The sequence below is a fragment of the Saccopteryx leptura genome, chromosome 6 (genome assembly GCF_036850995.1).
Source record: "Saccopteryx leptura isolate mSacLep1 chromosome 6, mSacLep1_pri_phased_curated, whole genome shotgun sequence".
In the NCBI taxonomy this organism is placed as follows: domain Eukaryota; kingdom Metazoa; phylum Chordata; class Mammalia; order Chiroptera; family Emballonuridae; genus Saccopteryx; species Saccopteryx leptura.
Genome location: NC_089508.1, coordinates 145,284,699 through 145,307,585, shown reverse-complemented (window position 1 = coordinate 145,307,585; position 22,887 = coordinate 145,284,699). Strand labels below are relative to the sequence as shown.

The 22,887-nt window shown below is 40.5% G+C and overlaps 1 protein-coding gene across 6 annotated transcripts; it reads left to right on the top strand.

The window, feature by feature from the left end:
- The first annotated feature begins 68 nt into the window (after positions 1 to 68).
- DUS4L (dihydrouridine synthase 4 like) lies at positions 69 to 22,664 on the top strand. Of its 6 annotated transcripts, none has more exons than XM_066342439.1 (7): positions 69 to 257; positions 6,631 to 6,767; positions 12,019 to 12,140; positions 16,240 to 16,357; positions 17,677 to 17,799; positions 20,245 to 20,471; positions 22,256 to 22,664. In XM_066342439.1, the coding sequence occupies exons 2-7, from the start codon at positions 6,646 to 6,648 to the stop codon at positions 22,501 to 22,503; spliced, it is 960 nt and encodes a 319-aa protein (XP_066198536.1). In that variant the 5' UTR covers positions 69 to 257; positions 6,631 to 6,645; the 3' UTR covers positions 22,504 to 22,664. The 6 variants fall into 6 exon arrangements, with proteins under 6 accessions (XP_066198536.1, XP_066198535.1, XP_066198537.1 ...); XM_066342438.1 differs by having other exon boundaries at positions 69 to 294; XM_066342440.1 differs by having other exon boundaries at positions 69 to 298.
- The last annotated feature ends 223 nt before the right edge of the window (positions 22,665 to 22,887 follow it).

Sequence of the window (22,887 nt, the reverse complement as noted above, 5' to 3'; positions counted from 1 at the left end):
GGCGGGCCTGCACGCTCAAGTGGTGACGCAAAACCCCGGCGCCGCCAGGTCGTCCCACCCCGCCCACGGCTCCCGGCCAGCCTGAAGAATTGTCCTATTCGGGGCCGCTGGCCCGGGCCTGGCTGGCAGCTGCGGCCGGCGGTAGTAGGCGGGCGCTAGGGGCTCTCCGCACCCGGAAGACGAAGCTGCGAGGCCCGCGCTTTCTGCCGTCTTGCGCCACGCCGCGGGGCTGGTGTGGTTCCCGCGCGGAAGAGGAGGTGGGCGCCGGGACGTGGCCGCCGCGCCCTAGCTAGAGCAAGTATTGAACCTGAGATCAGGGCTTTCTGCGTTCCCTAAGCCCGGCTGGCGGGGGCTAGCTGTCTGTCCCGCGCCTCCATTCTCCATCCTGGGGTAAAGACAGGCGGGAAAAGCCCGGGAAGGAAAGTTGCCCGGTATGAGTAGAGTTAGGGAGAGCCGAGAATCGGTGAAGAAGGGAGACTGAACCAGGAAAAAACTAGTGGACTCAGTCTCTGTCCTCCATCCCCGGTGATCAGAACCTGCTTTATTACTTCCTCTCGGTCTCAGCCACGTGCTACGAGTGATGCCAAACTTTTTAGTATTACAAATTGATAGATTTATCATGTCTCAACTAATAGCACTGAAGCTGTAAAATCAAGTTCATCCTCATCTCCACTGTTAACATCTGCATTATTCATTTACATAGATTTCTCCCAAGATAAGTTCTGACAAATTAACAGATCAATCACGATGTAAGGTTAGTTTAAGCATTTCTTCATGAAAAGAAACTAATACAATTTTTCCTTTATATATTCAGGGAGCTATATTTTCCCAATTCAGACCTACGTGGTTCTCTTAATTTTGCTGAGAGTATTTCAAGAAAGTACAATTATATATAGTTACCCTGTGCTAAAGGCTTTTCTAAGTACTTGATAAATCTAAATGCATTTTTTTGTGTGTGACAGAGACAGGAAGGGAGAGAGATGAGAAGCGTCAGTTCTTCATTCATGAACAAACGTCACCTTAGTTTGTTCATTCATTGGTCTCTCATATGTGCCTTGTCTGGGGGGCTCCAGCCAAGCCGGTGACCTTAAGCTCAAACTGGCAACCTTGAAGTTTCAACTCTGGGTCCCAGTCCATCGCTTTATCCACTGTGCCACAGCCTGGTCAGGCTCTAAATGCATTTAATACTTGTAAAGCTGCTGATCTAAGCCAGGCAGGTTCACATTGGATTTGGGCAGAGGACAGAGCAGGGGTCCCCAAACTTTTTACACAGGGGGCCAGTTCACTGTCCCTCAGACTGTTGGAGGGCTGGACTATAAAAAGAACTATGAACAAATCCCTATGCACACTGCACATGCCTTATTTTAAAGTAAAAAAACAAAACGGGAACAAATAAAATATTTAAAATAAAGAACAAGTAAATTTAAATCAACAAACTGACCAATATTTCAATGGAAACTATGGGCCTGCTTTTGGCTAATGAGATGGTCAATGTCCGGTTCCTTATTTGTCACTGCTAGCCGTAACAAGTGATATGCACTTCTGGAGCCATGAGGCCTGCGTCCCGTGTCACTGGAAGTAGTACTGTACGAGAGCGACGCCGCACTTTGCGGTGCTGCCACATACAGTGCTCCTCTCGCTGACCACCAATGAAAGAGGTGCCCCTTCCGGAAGTGCAGCGGGGGCCGGATAAATGGCCTCAGGGGGCCACATGCGGCCCGTGGGCCCGTAGTTTGGGGACCCCTGGGATAGAGGAACTGTGGAGCTGGAAAGCAATGGGCCATTCTTGTTGAATAGAGTCTCACAACTGCAGACAAGCAAACCAGCAGGGGAAAACCACTTCTCAGCAGGCGAACAAACTGGCCAACTGATCTCTCACAGTGGTGGGCAAGTCATCTGCAATCCGCCTTGAGGGCAAGCATCCATAAGCTATACTCAAGTGCCTCTGCCATTTCATGTATCAATACTAAACATGCAAAGTGCAAGCCAACAAGCCTAACACAGCTGTTTTCCCCACAATACTTATAACAGCTCAGGTGAGCAAGTCTCATGATACACTACATTATGCTTTCTCTTTGTCTCAAGTTTTTCCCTAATTGAACTTGTTTGATCTCAATCATGGTGTGAATATATTAATAATTGATGGTTCTAAATGGAGGTCACGGGAATTGCCAAGGGCAATGTGCTCAGACTCAGGTTTCATTATCTGTAACACAAAATTTTAAGTAATGCTCTGAAATACGAAATTTGTTTTTCTTGGTCTTTACATTGGAATATTTTAGAAAAGTTGCATGATATTTATTCATTCAGTGAAGGGTTTTGAGCCCCTACTATATATACCAGCCTGAGTTTATAAACAAGATTTGTTGCACATTGAAAACACCGCTTTGTTGCACATTGAAAACACCTGGAGAGCTTTAACAATTTCTGATGCCAAAATCCTAAGCCCAAAGATTCACATTTAATTGGTCTGGGATATGGTTTGGGCATCCTGATTCTTAAATGCTCCCATGTCATTCTAACCTACTATCTTGGTTGAGAGCTACTGATTAATGAATTTATTCAACAAATTACAAGAATGAAATTGTTCTTGCTAAAAATCACTAATGATCTAGTTGCCATTACACACTTCTTAGTCTTTACCTTAACTTTTCTGTGATGTTTAAGATGCTTATCCCCTCCCTCTTCGTAATACTCTCCTCTCTCTTGGTTTTTGAATATCATTCTCCAGGTTTCTTCCCAGGTCCAGAGTTCATCTCTGTCTCTTTTGCATTCTTTTTCTCTTAAATGTTGATGTTTTAAAGTAGTGGTAGTCAACCTGGTCCCTACCACCCACTAGTGGGCATTCCAGCTTTCATGGTGGGCAGTAGTGGAACAACCAAAGTATAAATAAAAAGATAGATTTAACTATAGTAAGTTGTTTTATAAAGATTTATTCTGCCAAACTTAGTGGAAATCTGATATAAAGTACTTGGTAATTATTATTATATGCTTTAACTTGCTGTAACTCTGCTTTATAAATTTTATAAAGTAAAGCTACTTCCCTACTTTATAAATCACCATTACTGTGGAACCAGTGGGCGGTTAGAAAATTTTACTACTAACAGAGATACAAAAGTGGGTGGTAGGTATAAAAAGGTTGACTAACCCTGTTTTAAAGGGTGTCTTGCAAGATAAGGCATCCTTAAGTATTGTCTATGTTTTTAAATTCAATTTATTAGCTAAATGTTAAAAACATTTTCCTGAGCACTATATCTTTATGACCAGTTATGAAGCATCACCCTCTGTAAATCCATCCCATGAGCACATCAAGTTCACTATGCCCAGATGTGAACTCATGTTTCTCTGACAAAATCTATTTCTCCCTCTGCTTCTCTATCTCATGGTTTGGAATTGCCATCCATTCTGTCTCTCAAGCCAAAAGTGTACATGTCATTCTAGAATTTCTTCTTCCTATGTAGCACTCACTGTTATAAAGTGATTCACCTTTATATGTTATAAAGGAATTTCCACCTCCTAAATACATTGCCAGCTTATTTCCAAATAACTCCTAAATTTGTTCTCCTTCTCTATTCCACTCCTAGGTCTTAGGTCAGACACTCATTATATGCATGGCCTGATCAACTACAATGGCCTCCCACTGATATTTTCCCAACAGCCCTACAACTTCTAGTGAAATCTTTCTAAATCAGAAATCTGGTTGTGTAATTTATTTCCCTGCTAAAAATTTTCAATTACAACTAGTAACAAGGAGAGACATACGGCCTGAACAAAAATATGTGGTATACCCATGGAAATGTTACGTGCACGGCCTGATCTGTGGTGGCGCAGTGGATAAAGCGTCAACCTGTAACGCTAATGTCGCCGGTTCAAAACCCTGCACTTATCACTTATCTGGTCAAGGCACATATGGGAGTTGATGCTTCCTTCTCCTCCCCCCTTTCTCTCTCTCTCTCCTCTCTAAAATAAATAAATAAATAAATAAGAAATGTTACATGCTCATGTTAACATGTTGAGTGTATATGTAAAAATCTCCCATGGAAGAGGAAAATGGCTAAGAACCAAGGCCGTACATCAGTGATTTTCAACCAGTATGCCACAAGAATTTTTTTAAAAATGCAATACCTGCCTGACTAAGCAGTGGCTCAGTGATAGAGCTTTGGATTGGGACATGGAGGACCCAAGTTTGAAACCCCAGGGTCGCCAGCTTGAGCTTGGGATCACAGACATGACCCCATGATCGCTGGCTTAAGCCCAAAGGTCACTAGCTTGAGCCCAAGGTTGCTGGCTTGAGCAAGGGGTCACTCACTCCATTGCAGCCCCCCTCCCCAGTCAAGGCATATATGAGAAAGCAATCAATGAACAACTAAGGTGTCGCAGTGAAAAACTGATGATTGATGGTTCTCATCTCTCTCCCTTCCCCTTCTCATCTCTCTCCCTTCCCCTTCCTGCCTGTCTGACTCTATCTGTCCCTCTTTCTGTCTCTCTCACAAAAATAATAATAATAATAATAGCCTGACCGGGCAGTGGCGCAGTGGATAGAGTGTCGGAGTGGGATGCGGAGGACCCAGGTTCAAGACCCCGAGGTCACCAGCTTGAGCGCGGGCTCATCTGGTTTGAGCAAAGCTCACCAGCTTGGACCCAAGGTCACTGGCTCAAGCAAGGGATTTCTCGGTCTGCTGAAGGCCCACTGTCAAGGCACATATGAGAAAGCAATCAATGAACAACTAAGGTCTTACAATGAAAAACTAATGATTGATGCTTCTCATCTCTCTCCATTCCTGTCTGTCTGTCCCTATCTACCCTCTCTCTGACTCTCTCTGTAAAAAATAAAAAATTAAAATTAAATTAAAAATAATAATAAAAATAGCCTGATCAGGTGGTGGCGCAGTGGATAGAGCGTCGGACTGGGATGTGGAAGGACCCAGGTTCGAGACCCCGAGGTCGCCAGCTTGAGCGCAGGCTCATCTGGCTTGAGCAAAGAGCTCACCAGCTTAGACCCAAGGTCGCTGGCTCCAGCAGGGGGTTACTTGGTCTGCTGAAGGCCCGCGGTCAAGGCACATGTGAGAAAGCAATCAATGAACAGCTAAGAAGTTGCAACGCGCAAGGAGAAGCTGATGATTGGTGCTTCTCATCTCTCTCCGTTCCTGTCTGTCTGTCCCTGTCTATCTCTGCCTCTGTAAAAAAATAATAATAATAATAATAAAAATAGAAACATGCAATACCTGACCTCTTTTTTCCTTAGATAGTCAAATAAAAAGATGACAACAGACAACAACAATAACCATTCAGTGTGAATCAAAATGATACGTATTTTTTTTGTAAGATTAGAAGATTTTTTGTGTGCCATAGACTTTTAGTAATTAGTTTGTATATGCCATGAGATGGAAAAGGTTGAAAATTGCTGCCCTACATTTCTAAATCTAAAAAAATTCTTAATCTGGTGTATAAGTCCCATTATTACCTGGGCCCTCTCACTCTCTAGTTGAGTTAGAACTCAGGCAACAATAAACCACTAATGGTTCACTGAAAACATCAAGCACTTTCAAGTATCTGTTTTTATACCTGGTGGTGTCTGTAGATCCTCCATGTCCCACATAGTGTCAGGTCAAGCTTTCCTTCCTCCGTTGTTGATGGCTCCCCTTTGCTAGACCAGTGTTTTTCAAACGTTGGTCTAGTGCCAACACATGAAAGAGTTACCCATCCTGATGTATGAAAATTATGGTGTCCATAATCCTTGAGTCTAACCTGACCAGGCAGTGGTGCAGTGGATAGAGTGTCGGACTGGGACACAGAGGACCCAGGTTTGAAATCTCGAGGTCACTAGCTTGAACACAGGCTCATCTGGCTTGAGTGTAGGCTTACCAGTTTGAGTGTGGGGTCATAGACATAGCTTGAACAAGGGTCACTCGCTTTGCTGTAGTCCCCTGGTTAAGGCACATATGAGAAACCAATCAATGAACAATTAAGGTGGTGCAATGAAAAATTGATGCTTCTCATCTCTCTCCCTTCCTGTCTGTCTCTATCTGCCCCTCTCTACATCTCTCTTTCTGTCTCTGTCACCAAAAAAAAAAAAAAAGTATAATCATTGAGTTTATAATCTTCATACATCGGGGTGGTTAACTCTTTTCACTGACCGGCGGTTGAAAACCACTACTCTTGGCAGTTATTTCCACAGTAGTTAAATTGTGTGTGTGCATGTATGTTTTGGAGCTACTGTTTTGTGCATATCTAGTAGGTTTTTAAGGACATAGGAAATGTATTTTCGTCTGTATTTTCCATGTATAGCAGGAACCTAATGTTGAATGAATAAATAATGTCCATGCCCTCAAAACTCATCAAGGATAGATATGTGTTAATATAAAAATAATTGCTGAGGCATATGGTAAAAACAAAGGAATGGGTGTAATGGGTAAATAAAATCAGCTGTACCTGGGATTCAGAAAAGACCAACAGGACGAGGATGATGAGTATGTACAGAGATTGTGGGGCAATGAAGATGTCCTCAAGATTTAATTAAAGGTACCACTTTGGTTAACACACTTATGGAATTTTCTGACTTGAGTGACTAGGAATTAATCTAATGAAAGTAACGTTTTTTTTTTAATGTAAACTGATTTTTTTTTTCAGATTTGAAACAAATCTATGTTCATGAAGAGCGACTGCATACAAACCACAATATGTCAAGAAAGAAAAAAAGATCCAATAGAACTGTTTCATTCTGGGCAGCTGGTAAAAGTCTCTGCTCCAATGGTTCGATATTCAAAGTAAGTATTGTTAAAATGGTGATTTCCTTTTTATGCTCTGACTTTTTAATGTAAAACCACTTCACCACATAGGTTCTGCAGACAATTAGCTTTGAGGTCATGATCTAGGATTGAGTCCTGGTGTTACCACTTGCTTCATATGTGTGTGGTCCTGCATAAATAATTAACTTCTCCAAGCTTCAATTTTTAAAATTTTTTTTTTAACCAGAGAGACAGAGAAAGGGACAGACAGATAAGAAGGGAGAGAGATGAGAAACATCAGTTCTTCATTGTGTCACCTTAGTTGTTCATTGATTGGTTTCTCATATGTGCCTTAAATGGGGGAGTCCAGCCAAGCCAATGATCCCTTGCTCAAGCCAGCAACCTTGGGCTCAAGCTAGTTACCTTTGGGTTCAAGCCAGTGACCATGGGTTCATGTTTATGATGCCACGCTTAAGCCAATGACCCTGCGCTCAAGCTGGTGAGGCCGCTCTCAAGCTGGATGAGCCTGCATTCAAGCAGAAGACGTTGGGATTTCGAACATGGGTCCTCTGTTCCAGTCTGATGCTCTACCCACTGTACCATCACCTGGTCAGGCCAAGCCTCAATTTTTAAATCTATAAAAATTATAGTGCTTATAACTCCCAACTATAAAGATATAATGGATAGTAAATAAACATAAGCATTCATACACAGGTTGTTTTGTGTAAACATAAGTCTTCACTTATCTAGGACAAATCCCCAGGAGTACAATTGCTGGGTCATATGGTAGTTATGTTTAGTTTTTTAAGAAACTGCCAAACTTTTCTAGATTGTACTGTTTTATATTCCTACCAACAATGTAGGAGGGATCTGGTTTCTCCTTCTCCTCCTCACCAACTTTTTATAACATCACTGTTTTTTATTTTAGCCATTCTGCTTACAGTGATATTTCATAGTGGTTTTGATGTCCATTTCCTGTATGTCTGATGGCATTAAACACCTTTTCATGTGCTTATTTGCCATCTGTATATTGTTGGAGAAAATTTTTTTATGTCTTTTGCTAATGTTCTACTTGGATTGTTTGCTTTTTTATTATTGAGTTAAGTTTTTAAATTTTTCAATAGTGGTAAAAAACATACAATTTAAAATTACTATTTTAAACATTTTTAAGTGTACAGTTTAGTACTATTAAGTACATTCACCTTATATAGCTAGTCTGTTTTCATCTTACAAAATGAAACTTTATACCTGTTAAACAACCATCTCATTCCCTGTTGCCCCAGCTGCTAGCAAGAACCATTCTCTCGCCTGACCTGTGGTGGCGCAGTGGATAAAGCGTCGACCTGGAAATGCTGAGGTCGCCGGTTCGAAACCCTGGGCTTGCCTGGTCAAGGCACATATGGGAGTTGATCCTTCCAGCTCCTCCCCACTGTCTCTCTCTCCTCTCTCTCTCTTCTCTAAAATGAATAAATAAAATAAAAATTAAAAAAAAAAAAAAAAAAGAATCATTCTCTCTCCCTCTATGAATTTGACTAGTCTGTATACACTGTACTTCATCTAAATGGAATTGCACCATATTTGTCTTTTTCAGTCTAGCTTATTTCAATTAATATCATGTCCTCAAGGTTCATCCATGTTGCAGCATATATCAGAATTTCCTTTTTAAGACTGAATGATATTTCATTGTATGTATATACCACCTTTTGTTTATTCATTTATTAATTGATGAACACTTGGGCTGCTTCCATTTTTTGGCTAGTGCTAATAATGCTGCTTTGAACATGGGTGTATACATAGCTCTTCCAGACCCTACTTTCAATTCTTTTGGGTACATGCCCGGAAGTAGAATTACTGTATCATGTGGTAATTCTATTTTAAGTTTTTTAAGGGATCTCCATATTGTTTTTCATAGTGGCTTTACCACTTTACATTACCATCTGTAGTGCACAAGAGTTCTGATTTCTCAAGATCATCACCAACACTTGTTTTTGTTTTTTATTAGTTATTCTAATGGATATGTAGTGATACCTCATTGTGGTTTTGACTTATATTTTACTAACGATGTTGAGTATCTTTTTATGGGCTTTTGGCCATATGTATTATCTTCTCTGGAGAACTCTGTTCAAGTCCTTTGCCCATGTCTGAATCAGCTTATTCTGTTGTTCTTAAGTTTTTGTTTACTATTGAGTTTTGAGCGTTCTCTATGTATTTTGATACTACTCCTGTCAGATTTGTGGTTTGCAAATATTTTTCCCAGTATGTAGTTTATCTTTTCATCCTCTTAATGAACTGTATTTTGTAGAGCAAAAGATTTTTATTTAGTAATTAAATCTAATTTATCAATATTTTTTTAATTGTGCTTTTGGTTTGAGTATAAGAAATCTTTGTGTAGCTCTAGATTCTAAAGATTTTCTCCTATTTCTCTAAAAGTTATTTTTTTATTTTTTTATTTCTTGAATTTAGAAAGAGAGAAGAAGGGAGGGGAGAGAGAGAGAGAGAGAGAGAAACAGAAAGAAACATTGATTTGTTCTTCCACTTAGTTGTACCTTCATTGGTTGCTTCTTGTATGTGCCCTGACCAGAGATTGAACATACAACCTTGGCATATCGGGACAACGCTTTAACCAAATGAGCTACCCGGACAGGGCTCTCTAAAAGTCTTAAGCTTTATGTTTTACATTTAAGTGTAGAATCAATTTTCAGTTATTTTTTTGTATGAGTCAGGTTAAGGTTCATTTTATTTCCCTTAATTATGTCAGCACCATTTATTGAAAAGGCATCTGTCTAGTTTTAATTACTTTTGCATTTTTGTCAGAAATTAGTTGGATGTGTTTGTATAGCTCTTTATCTGGATTCTTTCTTCTGTTCCATTGATCTATTTGTCTATTCCTCTACCAATGTCACAGTCTTGATTACTACAGCTAGCTAGACACTAAATCTTAAAATCAGACAAACTGAGTCCCTTTCCCATTTTATTTTTCTTTTTCAAAATTGTTTTAGCTATTCTAGCTCATTTGCTGTTCTAAAAATATATTTTATAATGATCTTGTCTGTATCTACAAAATATCTTTATGGAATTTTTGTAAGAATTGTATTAAATATTCATATCAACTTGGAGAGAATTGAATTCCCTATTATGCTGAGTCACCCAACTCATGAACACAGTATATCAAAATTTATTTAGATATTGTGTAATTTTGAGCATGTAAGGTCTGTATTTTGTTAGACTTATACCAAATTATTTTTTTTGAGTGATTGTAAATAATATTATACTTTTAATTTCAGTGTCCATCTGTTAATTGCTGGTATATAGAAATAAAATTTATTTTCATAGTTTATCTTGTATCCTGCACACTTGAACTCACTGGATGGCTCTAGAAAGCTTTTTGGTAAATTCCTTCCAATTATCTATGTAAACAATTATGTCATCAACAAATAGGAACACTTTTTTTTTAATGGAACTTAATTCTTTTTTTTTAAGTATTTATTCATTTCTTAGAGAGGAGAGAGAGAGAGATTAGGGGGAGGAGCAGGAAGCATCAACTCCCATATGTGCCTTGACCAGGCAAGCCCAGGGTTTCGAACTGGCAACCTCAGTGTTCTAGGTCTATGCTTTATCCACTATGACACCACATGCTAGGCAGGAACACTTTTATTTCTTCCTTTTCATCATATACCTTTTGTTTCTTTTTCATGCCATTTTACTCTAACAGCCCCAGCACTGTGTTGAATAAGGATGATGAGCTCAGATGTCTTTGCCTTGTTCTTAATCTGGGGGGAAGTCATATATTACCTTTAAGTATAATGTTAGCTGTAGGGCTTTATGTGGGTGCTTTTTATCATGTTGAGAAAGATCCCTTCTATTCCTGTTTTTCTGAGATTTTTTTTTACCATGAATATTATTTAGTCAAATGCCTTTTCTCCATCAACTGATGTATGATTTTTTTCCTTAGCCTGTTACTATGATAGCTGACATTGATTCTGTCTTATTTGTGGCACTACTGCAACCAGGGAAGGCTGAGGCACCACCTCATCATGATCAGGCGGAGAGAGAATCTGGCTTCCCACTTAGTCTGCTTTGACGTTCTGTGGACAGTGGGCTCCTCACTACTGCTGAGCAGGGGTGAGAGCTCTAGCTCCCCATAGTAATGACTGGGCGATGTCAAAAACCCTGGTTCTTCACTAAACATGCTCTGATAACTACTCCCAGTGGAGAGGGAAAGGGCACCCCACTACTGCTGGGTAGATGTGGAAGTCCAGGCTCCCCATGAGGTCTCCACTGATACTGCTGAAGGGCACCTTGTTACTTGCCAGCAGGGATTGAAGTCCCACCATCAGAGCCCCCTCTGGTACTGATTTGGACTGGTGTTGGAGAACCTTGTTACAGCCTTTTGAAAAGATAGAAATCTAGGCTCGCCATTCAACCTTTGTGGAGGTGGAACCACAGTTTTTCTTAGTGATTGGCTGGAGTAGAGCTGCTATTATTTAATGTTTTCTGTCTTGTTAGACCACCCCTTTCCTAGTCCTTTGGTTAGGGACAGCAGACTTGCTTGTTGGTATTTCCTGGTTGCCAGCTTCTTCAGCTCCAATTCTGGAATATTTGAGGCAAAAAGAAAACCAGGGAATTCACTATTGCCATTCCTCAAATACTGAGGTCACTAGCCTGTCTGCTCTTTTCTCCCCACCTTTCAGATTTTATGTTTGTTTTACATATAGCATCCAGGGTTTTTAATTATACTCAGCAGGAATTACAGGGGAAAGTATATCTCCTCCATCGTCCCATGGGCAGAACTATCCTCTAATAAATATTTAATATTTGGCCCTGGCCAGTTGGCTCAGTGGTAGAGCACTGGCCCAGCATGTGGATGTCCCAGGTCAGGGCACACAGGAGAAGCACCCATCTACTCCACCCCTTCCCCTCTCGCTTCTCTCTCTCTCTCTTTCTTTTCCCCTCCTGCAGCCATATCTCAATTGGAGAGAGTTGGCCCAGGTACTGAGGATGGCTCCATGGCCTCCCTCCTCAAGCGCTAAGAAGAGTTTGGTTGCTGAGCAACAGAGCAATACCCCAGATGGGCAGAACATCGCCCCCTAGTGGGCTTTCTGGGTGGATCCCTATTGGGGAGCATGTGGGAGTCTGTCTCTGCCTCCTTTTTCTCACTGACTTTATATATATATATGTGTATACATATATATACATATATATTTATATTTAATAATTAACTAAATTACACTGGGAAGTACATATGATTGGTGATTGCTAAATGCCTAATTAAAGTTTTATCTATTTAAAGGTTGGCTTTTAGAACACTGGTAAGAAAATATAGTTGTGATCTGTGCTATACACCAATGATCGTTGCTGCTGATTTTGTCAGATCTGTAAAAGCCAGGGACAGTGAATTTACCACAAACCAAGGTATGTGAGACTTAGAGTTTGTTCACTTTATAAAACTTGGAAAAAATAACAAAACAAAACTCAACTATCTTGTCTAATCAGAGACAACACAGTGCAGAGATTTTCTTTTTAAATCTTTTCGTTTTATATGTTTTTCTTAAACAAATAATATTTTTAATTGATTTTAGAGAGAGGATGGAGGAAGAGAGAGAGACAGAAACATCAATCTGTTCCTGTGTGTGCTCTGACCAGGGATAGAACCCACAACCTTTTCATGTTTTTAATAAGTTTTTTTAAACTATGTTTTTACTGAGTGTCTTCACACTATGGCTGGTGTACGGGTAGGCCTCCCTCAGCCCCCTTTCTCTCACCTAGACTGAGAGATTAGGCACCTCTCTCCCTCTCCAGAGTCTTGTACCATTCCAGATTACCGTCCAGTCAGCCCAAAGCGAGCTTTTCTAAAATGTCAACTTGATCACGTCTTTTAGACCTCTCATTGTCTAAAGCAGTGATTTTCAAAGTGTGACTCCCCAGACCAGCAGCCCCAGCAGCATCTGGAAACTTGTTAGAACTGGAAATTCCTGGGCTCCACCCCAGGCCTCCTGAATTAGAAACTCTGGATATATGGTCCATGCGTCTGTTTTAAAAAGCCTAAGCTTGCTAAAGATTGAGAACCACTGACCTAAAGAGTTAAATTCCAGCACCTGTGAATAATACATGACATTTTTCATGACCTAGTCTCTGAATACATCTGCAGCTTTATCTTCCAGTAGTTTCTCTTCACAGCCTGCCGATTTTATTATTCACAATACTAAGTTATTTTAAGGCCCTAAATATGCCCTAGTCTCTCTCTCTTCTCTACCTAGAATATCTTCAGCCACACGTACCTCGTATTTCTCTGGGAAATAATAGTTTATGCTTCTTCTTCTTTTTTTTTTTTTTTTTGTATTTTTCTGAAGCTGGAAACGGGGAGAGACAGTCAGACAGACTCCCGCATGCGCCCGACCGGGATCCACCCGGCACGCCCACCAGGGGGCGACGCTCTGCCCACCAGGGGGCGATGCTCTGCCCATCCGGGGTGTTGCTCTTTTGAGACCAGAGCCACTCTAGCGCCTGGGGCAGAGGCCAAGGAGCCATCCCCAGCGCCCAGGCCATCCTTGCTCCAATGGAGCCTCGTTGCGGGAGGGGAAGAGAGAGAGGGAGGAAGGAGAGGGGGAGGGGTGGAGAAGCAGATGGGCACTTCTCCTGTGTGCCCTGGCTGGGAATCGAACCCGGGACCCCTGCACGCCAGGCCGACGCTCTACCAGTGAGCCAACCGGCCAGGGCCTAGTTTATGCTTCTTAATGCAGCTCTCAAGTTTTGTGGCCAAGGTACTTTCCTAATCCCCCTCCACTCGTGTCCTTTCTTTGAAGCACAGGCTTTATGTTGTACTTATGGGCTCCTTGAGATCTGGAACTATTTCTTAACTGATTTGTATCCCAGCTTCTAACACAGCGTTAAAAATATATAAGGTCTACCGGAAAGTTCTGTCCGTTTTTATCACAAGTTTTGACATGTAAGCACATGTTTATTTGGTGCATGTGTGCCTCTCTATTTTTTTTTCACTTAATGTATACATACTGACATAGCAAATTAACTAAAACAAAGTTGATTCACGTTAGTCTTATGTGTGAAGCGATAGTGTACCCATGCTACTGATAAAGTTCATTTACGCCACTGTAATTTTTACAAATTTCAACAAGGAAGAAATGCTACAGAAGCATGTAGAAATTTATTGAAAGTGTTTGGTGAAGGAATAATACCAACTATCACTTGTTTTTGTCCTTACAAAATTTTTTGAAAGGCAAAAAATTCAAAAATGAAGAAGATATCAAAAAAGCACTGGTTCAATTTTTCGCATTAAAAGATAAAACAGGCCCTGGCCAGTTGGCTCAGTGGTAGAGCGTCGGCCTGGCGTGCGGAAGTCCCGGGTTCGATTCCAGGCCAGGGCACACAGGAGAAGCGCCCATCTGCTTCTCCACCCCTCCCCCTTTCCTTCCTCTCTGTCTCTCTCTTCCCCTCCTGCAGCCGAGGCTCCATTGGAGCAAAGATGGCCCGGGCGCTGGGGATGGCTCCTTGGCCTCTGCCCCAGGCGCTAGAGTGGCTCTGGTAGCGACAGAGCGACGCCCCGGATGGGCAGAGCATCGCCCCCTGGTGGGTGTGCCGGGTGGATCCCGGTCGGGCACATGCGGGAGTCTGTCTGACTGCCTCCCCATTTCCAGCTTCAGAAAAATACAAAAAAAAGATAAAACATTTTTCAAAAATAGGATATACAAATTGCCCTCACACTGGCAAGAAATCAATAATAATGGCAATTATATTATTTAATAAAGTTTATTGACGGTAAGAAAAATTTGTATTTTTGTTTTATTCCAAAAACAGACAGAACTTTCCGGTAGACCTTATATTAGACCTATAGATGAATGTTAGGTTGAAATTCTATAACTCTCTTGAGTTTCAAAGGGGAAAGTACCTTATATCATCAGGAGAAACAAATTCTCCAGTCCTGTGATAATACTGTAAATGGGTGGGAAATAGGGTGATATCCAGAAGTCAGCATTTTGGCAAACACCCAGAAAGTCTAATACAAGTAGTCCTCAAAGTCTTTAGAAAAGTTAAAATACATATATTCAGAGTTTATAACAGTAACCCAAAGATAGAAAAAAATTATCCTTTACCTATGAAAGTTCTGATACGTTTGGCCATGTTAAATATTTAAACTTTTTTTATTTTTTTTTATTTTTTATTTTTTTTTATTTATTTATTTTAATAATTTTATTTTTTTAATGGGGTGACATCAATAAATCAGGATACATATATTCAAAGATAACAAGTCCAGGTTATCTTGTCGTTCAATTATGTTGCATACCCACCACCCAAAGTCAGATTGTCCTCTGTCACCTTCTATCTAGTTTTCTTTGTGCCCCTCCCCCTCCCCCTTCCCCTTTCCCTCTCCCTTTCCCCCCTCCCCCCCGTAACCACCACACTCTTATCAATGTCTCTTAGTTTCACTTTTATGTCCCACCTACGTATGGAATAATGCAGTTCCTGGTTTTTTCTGATTTACTTATTTCGCTTCGTATCATATTATCAAGATCCCACCATTTTGCTGTAAATGATCCGATGTTATCATTTCTTATGGCTGAGTAGTATTCCATAGTGTATATGTGCCACATCTTCTTTATCCAGTAAGAAAAGAGCACAAGTATACTCAAAGGCAAACTAAAACTGGGGAAATTTTTATAATATATTTTGATATTTATGATAGAGACTGTTCTATAAAAAAGTTAAATATTTATAATAAGAATAAAAGAAAAAGACTAAAAGAAAAATTATGCAAAGAAAAATGTACAAAGACTATGGAGAGCCCAAAAAGAAAAATATAGACTATTGGATATACAATGTATAATAAGCTGTGAGAAAACAAGAACTTTCATTCATATTGGTATATATTTATGTTGGTAAATTCTTTTGAAAGAAATATTTGTAATATTTATCAAAATGTTAGATGCTCACCCAACAATTGCACACCTAGGAATTTACCCTATGAATATACTAAAAAAAACATGCACTGTATATAAAAGTATCCTCATCACATTGTTTGCAAGAACCATAAATGAAAAACAATCTAGAAGAACAATGTGATCCATCTATGTACAATGAAATATGCCACTAAAAAGAGGAAAATAAGACTGGGTACAGCTCCCAGATACATTAGCTAAGAAAAGAAACTGCAGTAGGCATAGCAGTATAGGTGGAATGTTCACATTTGTTTAAATTTTACAGTCACACATAATACTGTTCTGCAATACAATAACTAATTCTCACCATTGGAAAAAGAGTCTTTGTCCAGTGTTGTACTTTTCATTTTATCCAACTTTATACTGTTCAATCTGTACTAAATGCAATTTTTTTAATTTAAAATGTTTAAAATTAGTTAAATGCTATCTGGTTTGAACAAATAGATGTATGTTAGGCTAAAAATAGTTATTTTTTATTTTACAAACACTAGCGTTTGGTATCTCGCATGTGTCTATGTGTGTTTATGTGAATTTTAATGTTGAGCTGTTCATTTTATCAGGTGATTGCCCATTGATTGTTCAGTTTGCTGCTAATGATGCAAGACTTTTATCTGATGCTGCCCGTATAGTCTGTCCTTATGCGAATGGAATAGACATTAACTGTGGTTGCCCTCAGAGGTAAAGCTCAAAGAAATTGGAAGAATTTTCAAAAAGATTAGAAAAATTTGTGAACATGGTAAACTATCTTTCTAGTTTTCCAAAAATTAAAAAGCAAGGAAAATAGAATTAAAGCCTTGGGCTCTAAATAAAGAAGCAAGAAAAAATAAGAGATTATTTAGGAGCATACATGCAAAGGCATTTTCTGATGGCTAAAACAATGTATAGACCCCTGACAAGTGTTTTATTTTACCTCACCACTAGAATTTTTTTAATCTGTGGATCTGCCTTGAACCTCCTCATAAGTAACTATTTGAGGCATTGTTTATAGCACTTTCTGAAACGTGCTATATGACACGTTTATGACAGACATAAACTTTATGACAGACATAAACTTTATGACAGACATAAACTTTATGACAGACATACTTGCTCTAGAAACTATCATTCTATGATTTGAGAGCTCACCACTTATTTTTTTTCCCAATTAATTTTCTTTATAAGAATACATTCTTGCCTGACCTGTGTTGGCACAGTGGTAAAGTGTCGACCTGGAATACTGAGGTTGCTGGTTTGAAACCTGGGGCTTGCCTGGTCCAGGCACATATGAGAAGCAACTACTACGAATTGATGCTTCCCGCTCCAAACCTACCTTTCTCTAAAATCAGTAAGAAATAAATTCTTTAAAAAGACTTTAAAAAAAAAATACATTCTTATAATTACCTTTTTTCTCTATCACAGTTATTTGGTTTATTCTAAATAACTGGGTATTGATAGGATGTACTTAATTTAACAATAATATCCCAACCTTTATGACACTGTACTAGATTATTTGACAATAATTCAAAATATGTCCAAATAATAAAACAAGGTTTTAAGTACAGTGTAATCAAATCAGATTAGACATACTTTTATACTCATTAGGAGAGTTAAATAAGCTTTTAGTGTTATTGGAATGCTATAAACCAAAATGATCACTCTACCATTAAGACTAATAAAACCTCTTGTTATGTATAATAAACATCAAATTTGGAATGTAAAAAATCTGAAATAATTGCAATTAATTATAAATACTTAAATCTGTTTTGGTTGAATGAATGCTAATTTAATTTTCTCACTTGCCAATGAAAACCATTCCCCTAAGAACTTTTTGATCTGGGAACATGTTGTCCTAGTCTTAAATTGATCCACTTAAAAATGTTGGGTCTGTGAATTGTAAAAATCTGATTCCATTTCAGATCGCTAGATAGTAAAATAGATAGATGTACTTGTAGTGCTTATAGGAATGTATTTTCTCTTCCAGCTATTTACAGTTTATTTGTTGTGTTTACTTTATACAGGTGGGCAATGGCAGATGGTTATGGAGCTTGTTTAATTAACAAGCCAGAGCTTGTTCAAGATATGGTAAAACAAGTAAGAAATCAAGTGGAAAATCCCAAATTTTCAGTATCTATTAAAATAAGGTAAAGACAATATTTTAATCTATTGACACATAGTTCTTAAGGAAATAAAAGAATATTCCTTCTGTCTTAGGCGCTGGGGTATCCTTAATTTGTAGCTGGTGTGTGGAAATTTTGAAACAGGATATTTAATAAATGGATATATACCATAATTTTTATTTATAATTCAGAAAACTCAGGTTTGATTCCCGGTTAGGGAACACAGGAAAGGCGACTATCTGCTTCTCCACCCCTCCCCCTCCTCTCTCTCTCTTTTTCTTTCTTTCCCTCCCACAGCCATGGCTCAATTGGTTCAAAAGCATTGGTTCTGGGCACTGAGGATGGCTCCATGGAGCCTTTGCCTCAGGCACTAAAAATAGCTCGATTGCAAGTATGGCCCCACATGGGCAGAACATCTGCCCCAGATGGGTTACTGGGTGGATTCTGGTTGGGGTGTATGCAGAAGTCTATCTCTTTATCTCCCTCCTCTTACTTGCAGTAAAAATAAAAATAATGCAGAACAACTTTCTCTTTGTTTTTTTTTTTGTTGTTTTGGAGGTTTTTTTAGCAAAGAAGAGAGAAACAGACAGGAAGGGAGAGAGATGAGAAGCATCAACTCGTAGTTGTGTCTCTTTAGTTGTTCATTGACTGTTTTCTCATATGTGCTTTGACCAGGGGGCTTCAGCCAGGCCAGTGACCCCTTTCTTAAGCCAGTGACTTTGGGTACAAGCCAGCAACCTTGGGCCTCAAGGCAGTGCTCAAGCCAATGACCATAGGGTCGTGTCTATGATCCCACCCTCAAGCTAGTGAACCCGCACTCAAGCCAGCAACCTCGGGGTTTTTAACCTGGGTCCTCAGCATCCCAGGTCGACGTTCTATCCACTGCACTACCACCTGGTCAGGCTCTTTGTAATTTTTTTGTGTGTGTGTGACAGAGACAGAGACAGAGAGAGGGACAGGTAGGGACAGACAGACAGGGAGAGAGATGAGAAGCATCAATTCTTCTTTGCAGTACCTTAGCTGTTCATTGACTGCTTTCTCATATGTGCCTTGACTGGGGGGCTACAGCAGACTGAGTGACCCCTTGCTCAAGCCAGCAACCTTGGGTTTAAGCTGGTGAGCCCGTGCTCAAACCAGAAAAATCCGCACTCAAACTAGTTACCTCAGGGTTTCGAACCTGGGTCCTCCGCATCCCAGTCCGACACTCCATCCACTGCGCCACCGCCTGATCAGGCTCTTTGTAATTTTTTTTTTAATTTTTATTTTATTTATTCATTTTAGAGAGGAGAGAGAGGGGGAGAGAGAGAGAGAGAGAGAGAGAGAGCGAAGAGAGAGACAGGGGGGAGAAGCTGGAAGCATCAACTCCCATATGTGCCTTGACCAGGCAAGCCCAGGGTTTCTTTTTTTTTTTTTTTTTTTTTCCTCTTTTTGCATTTTTCTAAAGCTGGAAAGAGGGAGAGAGACAGTCAGACAGACTCCCGCATGCGCCCGACCGGGATCCACCCGGCACGCCCACCATGGGGCTACGCTCTGCCCACCAGGGGGCGATGCTCTGCCCATCCTGGGCGTCGCCATGTTGCGACTAGAGCCACTCTAGCGCCTGAGGCAGAGGCCACAGAGCCATCCCCAGCGCCCGGGCCATTTTTGCTCCGATGGAGCCTTGGCTGCGGGAGGGGAAGAGAGAGACAGAGAGGAAGGCGCGGCGGAAGGGTGGAGAAGCAAATGGGCGCTTCTCCTGTGTGCCCTGGCCGGGAATCGAACCCCGGTCCTCCGCACGCTAGGCCGATGCTCTACCGCTTGAGCCAACCGGCCAGGGCCAAGCCCAGGGTTTCGAACCGGCGACCTCAGCATTTCCAGGTCGGCGCTTTATCCACTGCGCCACCACAGGTCAGGCTCTTTGTAATTTTAATAGAAATTAAAACTTCCCTTTATTATTAAAAACTTTATCCCAAAAGAAATCCTTAACATTTTCTATGTATACTTCATTAATGCTAAGAAACATTCCTAGTACCGAGAATAGAAAATAGGAATGGTATGTACACTGAAATTTCACAATGAAAAAAAAATAAACCAGTTTTCAAGTTTTTTTGGTGACAAGTTAAAAACCTATTTCAAGATAAAGTATTATGTTCTCCTCTTGGGGGAGGGGTATGCACAGCACTTATTAGAACAGCATTTTCAGTTCATGTGTGACAGTATTTGGTTGACCTTTACAGTTATGAAACCCAAAGGGAAGGAACACTGGGTAAGACAAAATGTGTCATCCTGTTGTTGCTAACAGTGAAATAGCTAAATTTGAAATCTTAAATAGGAACTCATCCCTGAGCATAAAAACCTCACTAATCACGGCATGTAGTGATAACATATAGCAAAAACTAATGTTTTATATGAAATATTATTTTATTTAGTTTACTAATTCAGCTTTCATTTGTGGGCTGTAAAAAGATGGATATATTTTTTAAATTATAGGATCCATGATGACATCATAAGAACTGTAGATCTTTGTCGAAAAGCTGAAGCAACAGGAGTTTCTTGGATTACAGTTCATGGAAGAACTGTTGAAGAAAGACATCAGCCAGTTCACTATGAAGCCATTAAAATAATTAAGGAAAATATGTCTATACCTGTTATTGCTAATGGAGACATCAGAAGCTTAAAAGAAGCAGAAAATGTGTGGCATATTACGGGGACAGATGGTAAGAAATAAGTACTTGAATATTTGTCTTCTAATTAGCAAAAAAGTATGGTGGGAGAATAACAATGTTTTCCTTTTTCTTCAAATTGGAACTGTATTTTTCTTTTGTACTGGTTTAAGCTAAGCAATTTATTAAAATTATGTTAACTCTTCTGCTTAGAAATAATAGATTATTTTAATTGGGTTAAATTCAGTTACTTTACTGCCTCCATCATAGCCAGTAAATGACCAGTTAAGAATCTTCCAGGTAGGCCCTGGCCGGTTGGCTCTGCGGTAGAGCGTCGGCCCAGCATGTGGAAGTCCCAGGTTTGATTCCTGGTCAGGGCACACAGGAGAAGCGCCCATCTGCTTTCCACCCTTTCCCCTCTCCTTTCTCTCTATCTCTCTCTTCCCTTCCCACAGCCAAGGCTCCATTGGAGCAAAGTTGGCCCGGGCACTGAGGACCTGAGGATGGCTCTGTGGCCTCTGCCTCAGGCACTAGAATGGCTCCGCCTGCAGAGGAACAATGCCCCAGATGGGCAGAGCATCGCCCCCTTGTGGGCATGCTGGGTGGATCCTGGTTGGGTGCATGCAGGAGTCTGTCTGACTGCCTCCCCACTTCTAACTTTGGAAAAAAACAAAAACAAAAAAAGAATCTTCCAAATAGCCTATTAGTAAAATAGAACACCTAGACTAGAATTGATAGTGAACGCAAGAGTAGTCAGTCATAGGAACCAAAAGAACTTCAGACTGCTAGGCAGTTTTATTATCCCCTTAAATTACTGGCATACCGAGCCCTGTGGTACCTATTGCTCAGTGGGAGAATGGAAGTAAGCCCAATTTACGACAATTTGGATATACCCTTAACAAAAAGCCTAAAGACTGTTTAATGTATAAGTCTTAATAAAAAATACCTGTAGCCCTGGCCGGTTGGCTCAGCGGTAGAGCGTCGGCCTAGCGTGCGGAGGACCCGGATTCGATTCCCAGCCAGGGCACACAGGAGAAGCGCCCATTTGCTTCTCCACCCCTCCGCCGCGCTTTCCTCTCTGTCTCTCTCTTCCCCTCCCGCAGCCAAGGCTCCATTGGAGCAAAGATGGCCCGGGCGCTGGGGATGGCTCTGTGGCCTCTGCCTCAGGCGCTAGAGTGGCTCTGGTCGCAACATGGCGACGCCCAGGATGGGCAGAGCATTGCCCCCTGGTGGGCAGAGCGTAGCCCCTGGTGGGCGTGCCGGGTGGATCCCGGTCGGGCGCATGCAGGAGTCTGTCTGACTGTCTCTCCCTGTTTCCAGCTTCAGAAAAAAAAAAAAAAAAATACCTGTAAGCACCATTAAACTTTAAAAGAATTACCAGACCTGGCTGGTGGCTCAGTTGTGGGTTAGATTCCCAGTCAGGGCACACATGATAGGCGACCATCTGCTTCTCTCCCCCTTCTTTTCCTCTTCCACTCTTGTAGCCAGTGGCTCAGTTGGTTGAGCATGGCCCTAGGTGCTGAGGACGGCTCAGTTGATCTGAGTGCATCAGCCTCAGGTGCTAAAAATAGCTCGGTACTTGAGCATCAGCTCAAGATAGGGTTGCCAGGTGGATCCCAGTTGGGGCTCATGCAGGAGTCTTCCTCACTATCTCCTCTCCTCTGACTTAAAAAAAGAAAAGAAACTATCAAAATAAATTGTATTATAACTGAATTAAACATTATATTATAAAACCTTATAATAATATTTTATTTTTAATATTGTCAGTTTGTTTGAATTTTACCTTGTAACTATGAGTTCTTAATGTATGGACAAACGTGATATGCTTTAATTTGTAGGTGTGATGGTTGCAAGAGGACTCCTAGCAAACCCAGCCATGTTTGCCGGATATGAGGAAACTCCCCTAAAATGCATATGGGACTGGGTTGACCTTGCTCTTGAACTGGGAACTCCTTATATGTGTTTCCATCAACATTTAATGTACATGATGGAAAAGATAACCTCAAGGCAAGAAAAAAGAGTATTTAATGCTTTGTCAAGCACATCAGCAGTCTTAGATTACCTTACAAATCATTATGGGATTTGACTGAACTTTCTAAATTGTTTTAGGCCTGACCTGTGGTGGCGCAGTGGATAAAGCGTTGACCTGGAAATGCTGAGGTCGCCGGTTCGAAACCCTGGGCTTGCCTGGTCAAGGCACATATGGGAGTTGATGCTTCCAGCTCCTCCCCCTTCTCGCTCTCTGTTTCTCTCTCTCCCTCTCTCTCTCCTCTCTAAAAAAAATGAATAAATAAAAACTAAATTGTTTTAATATATATTTTAAAGGAATTGTGTTTTCAACATTTTTAAATAAAACATTTTATTTTCATACTAAAAGTATGACTTATATAGTATCTGTAAATCAATGTAAAGTATGTTTTTAATGGAAAACAAAGTGCAGAGAAGTGACAGAACAAATGCCAGCCTCTGT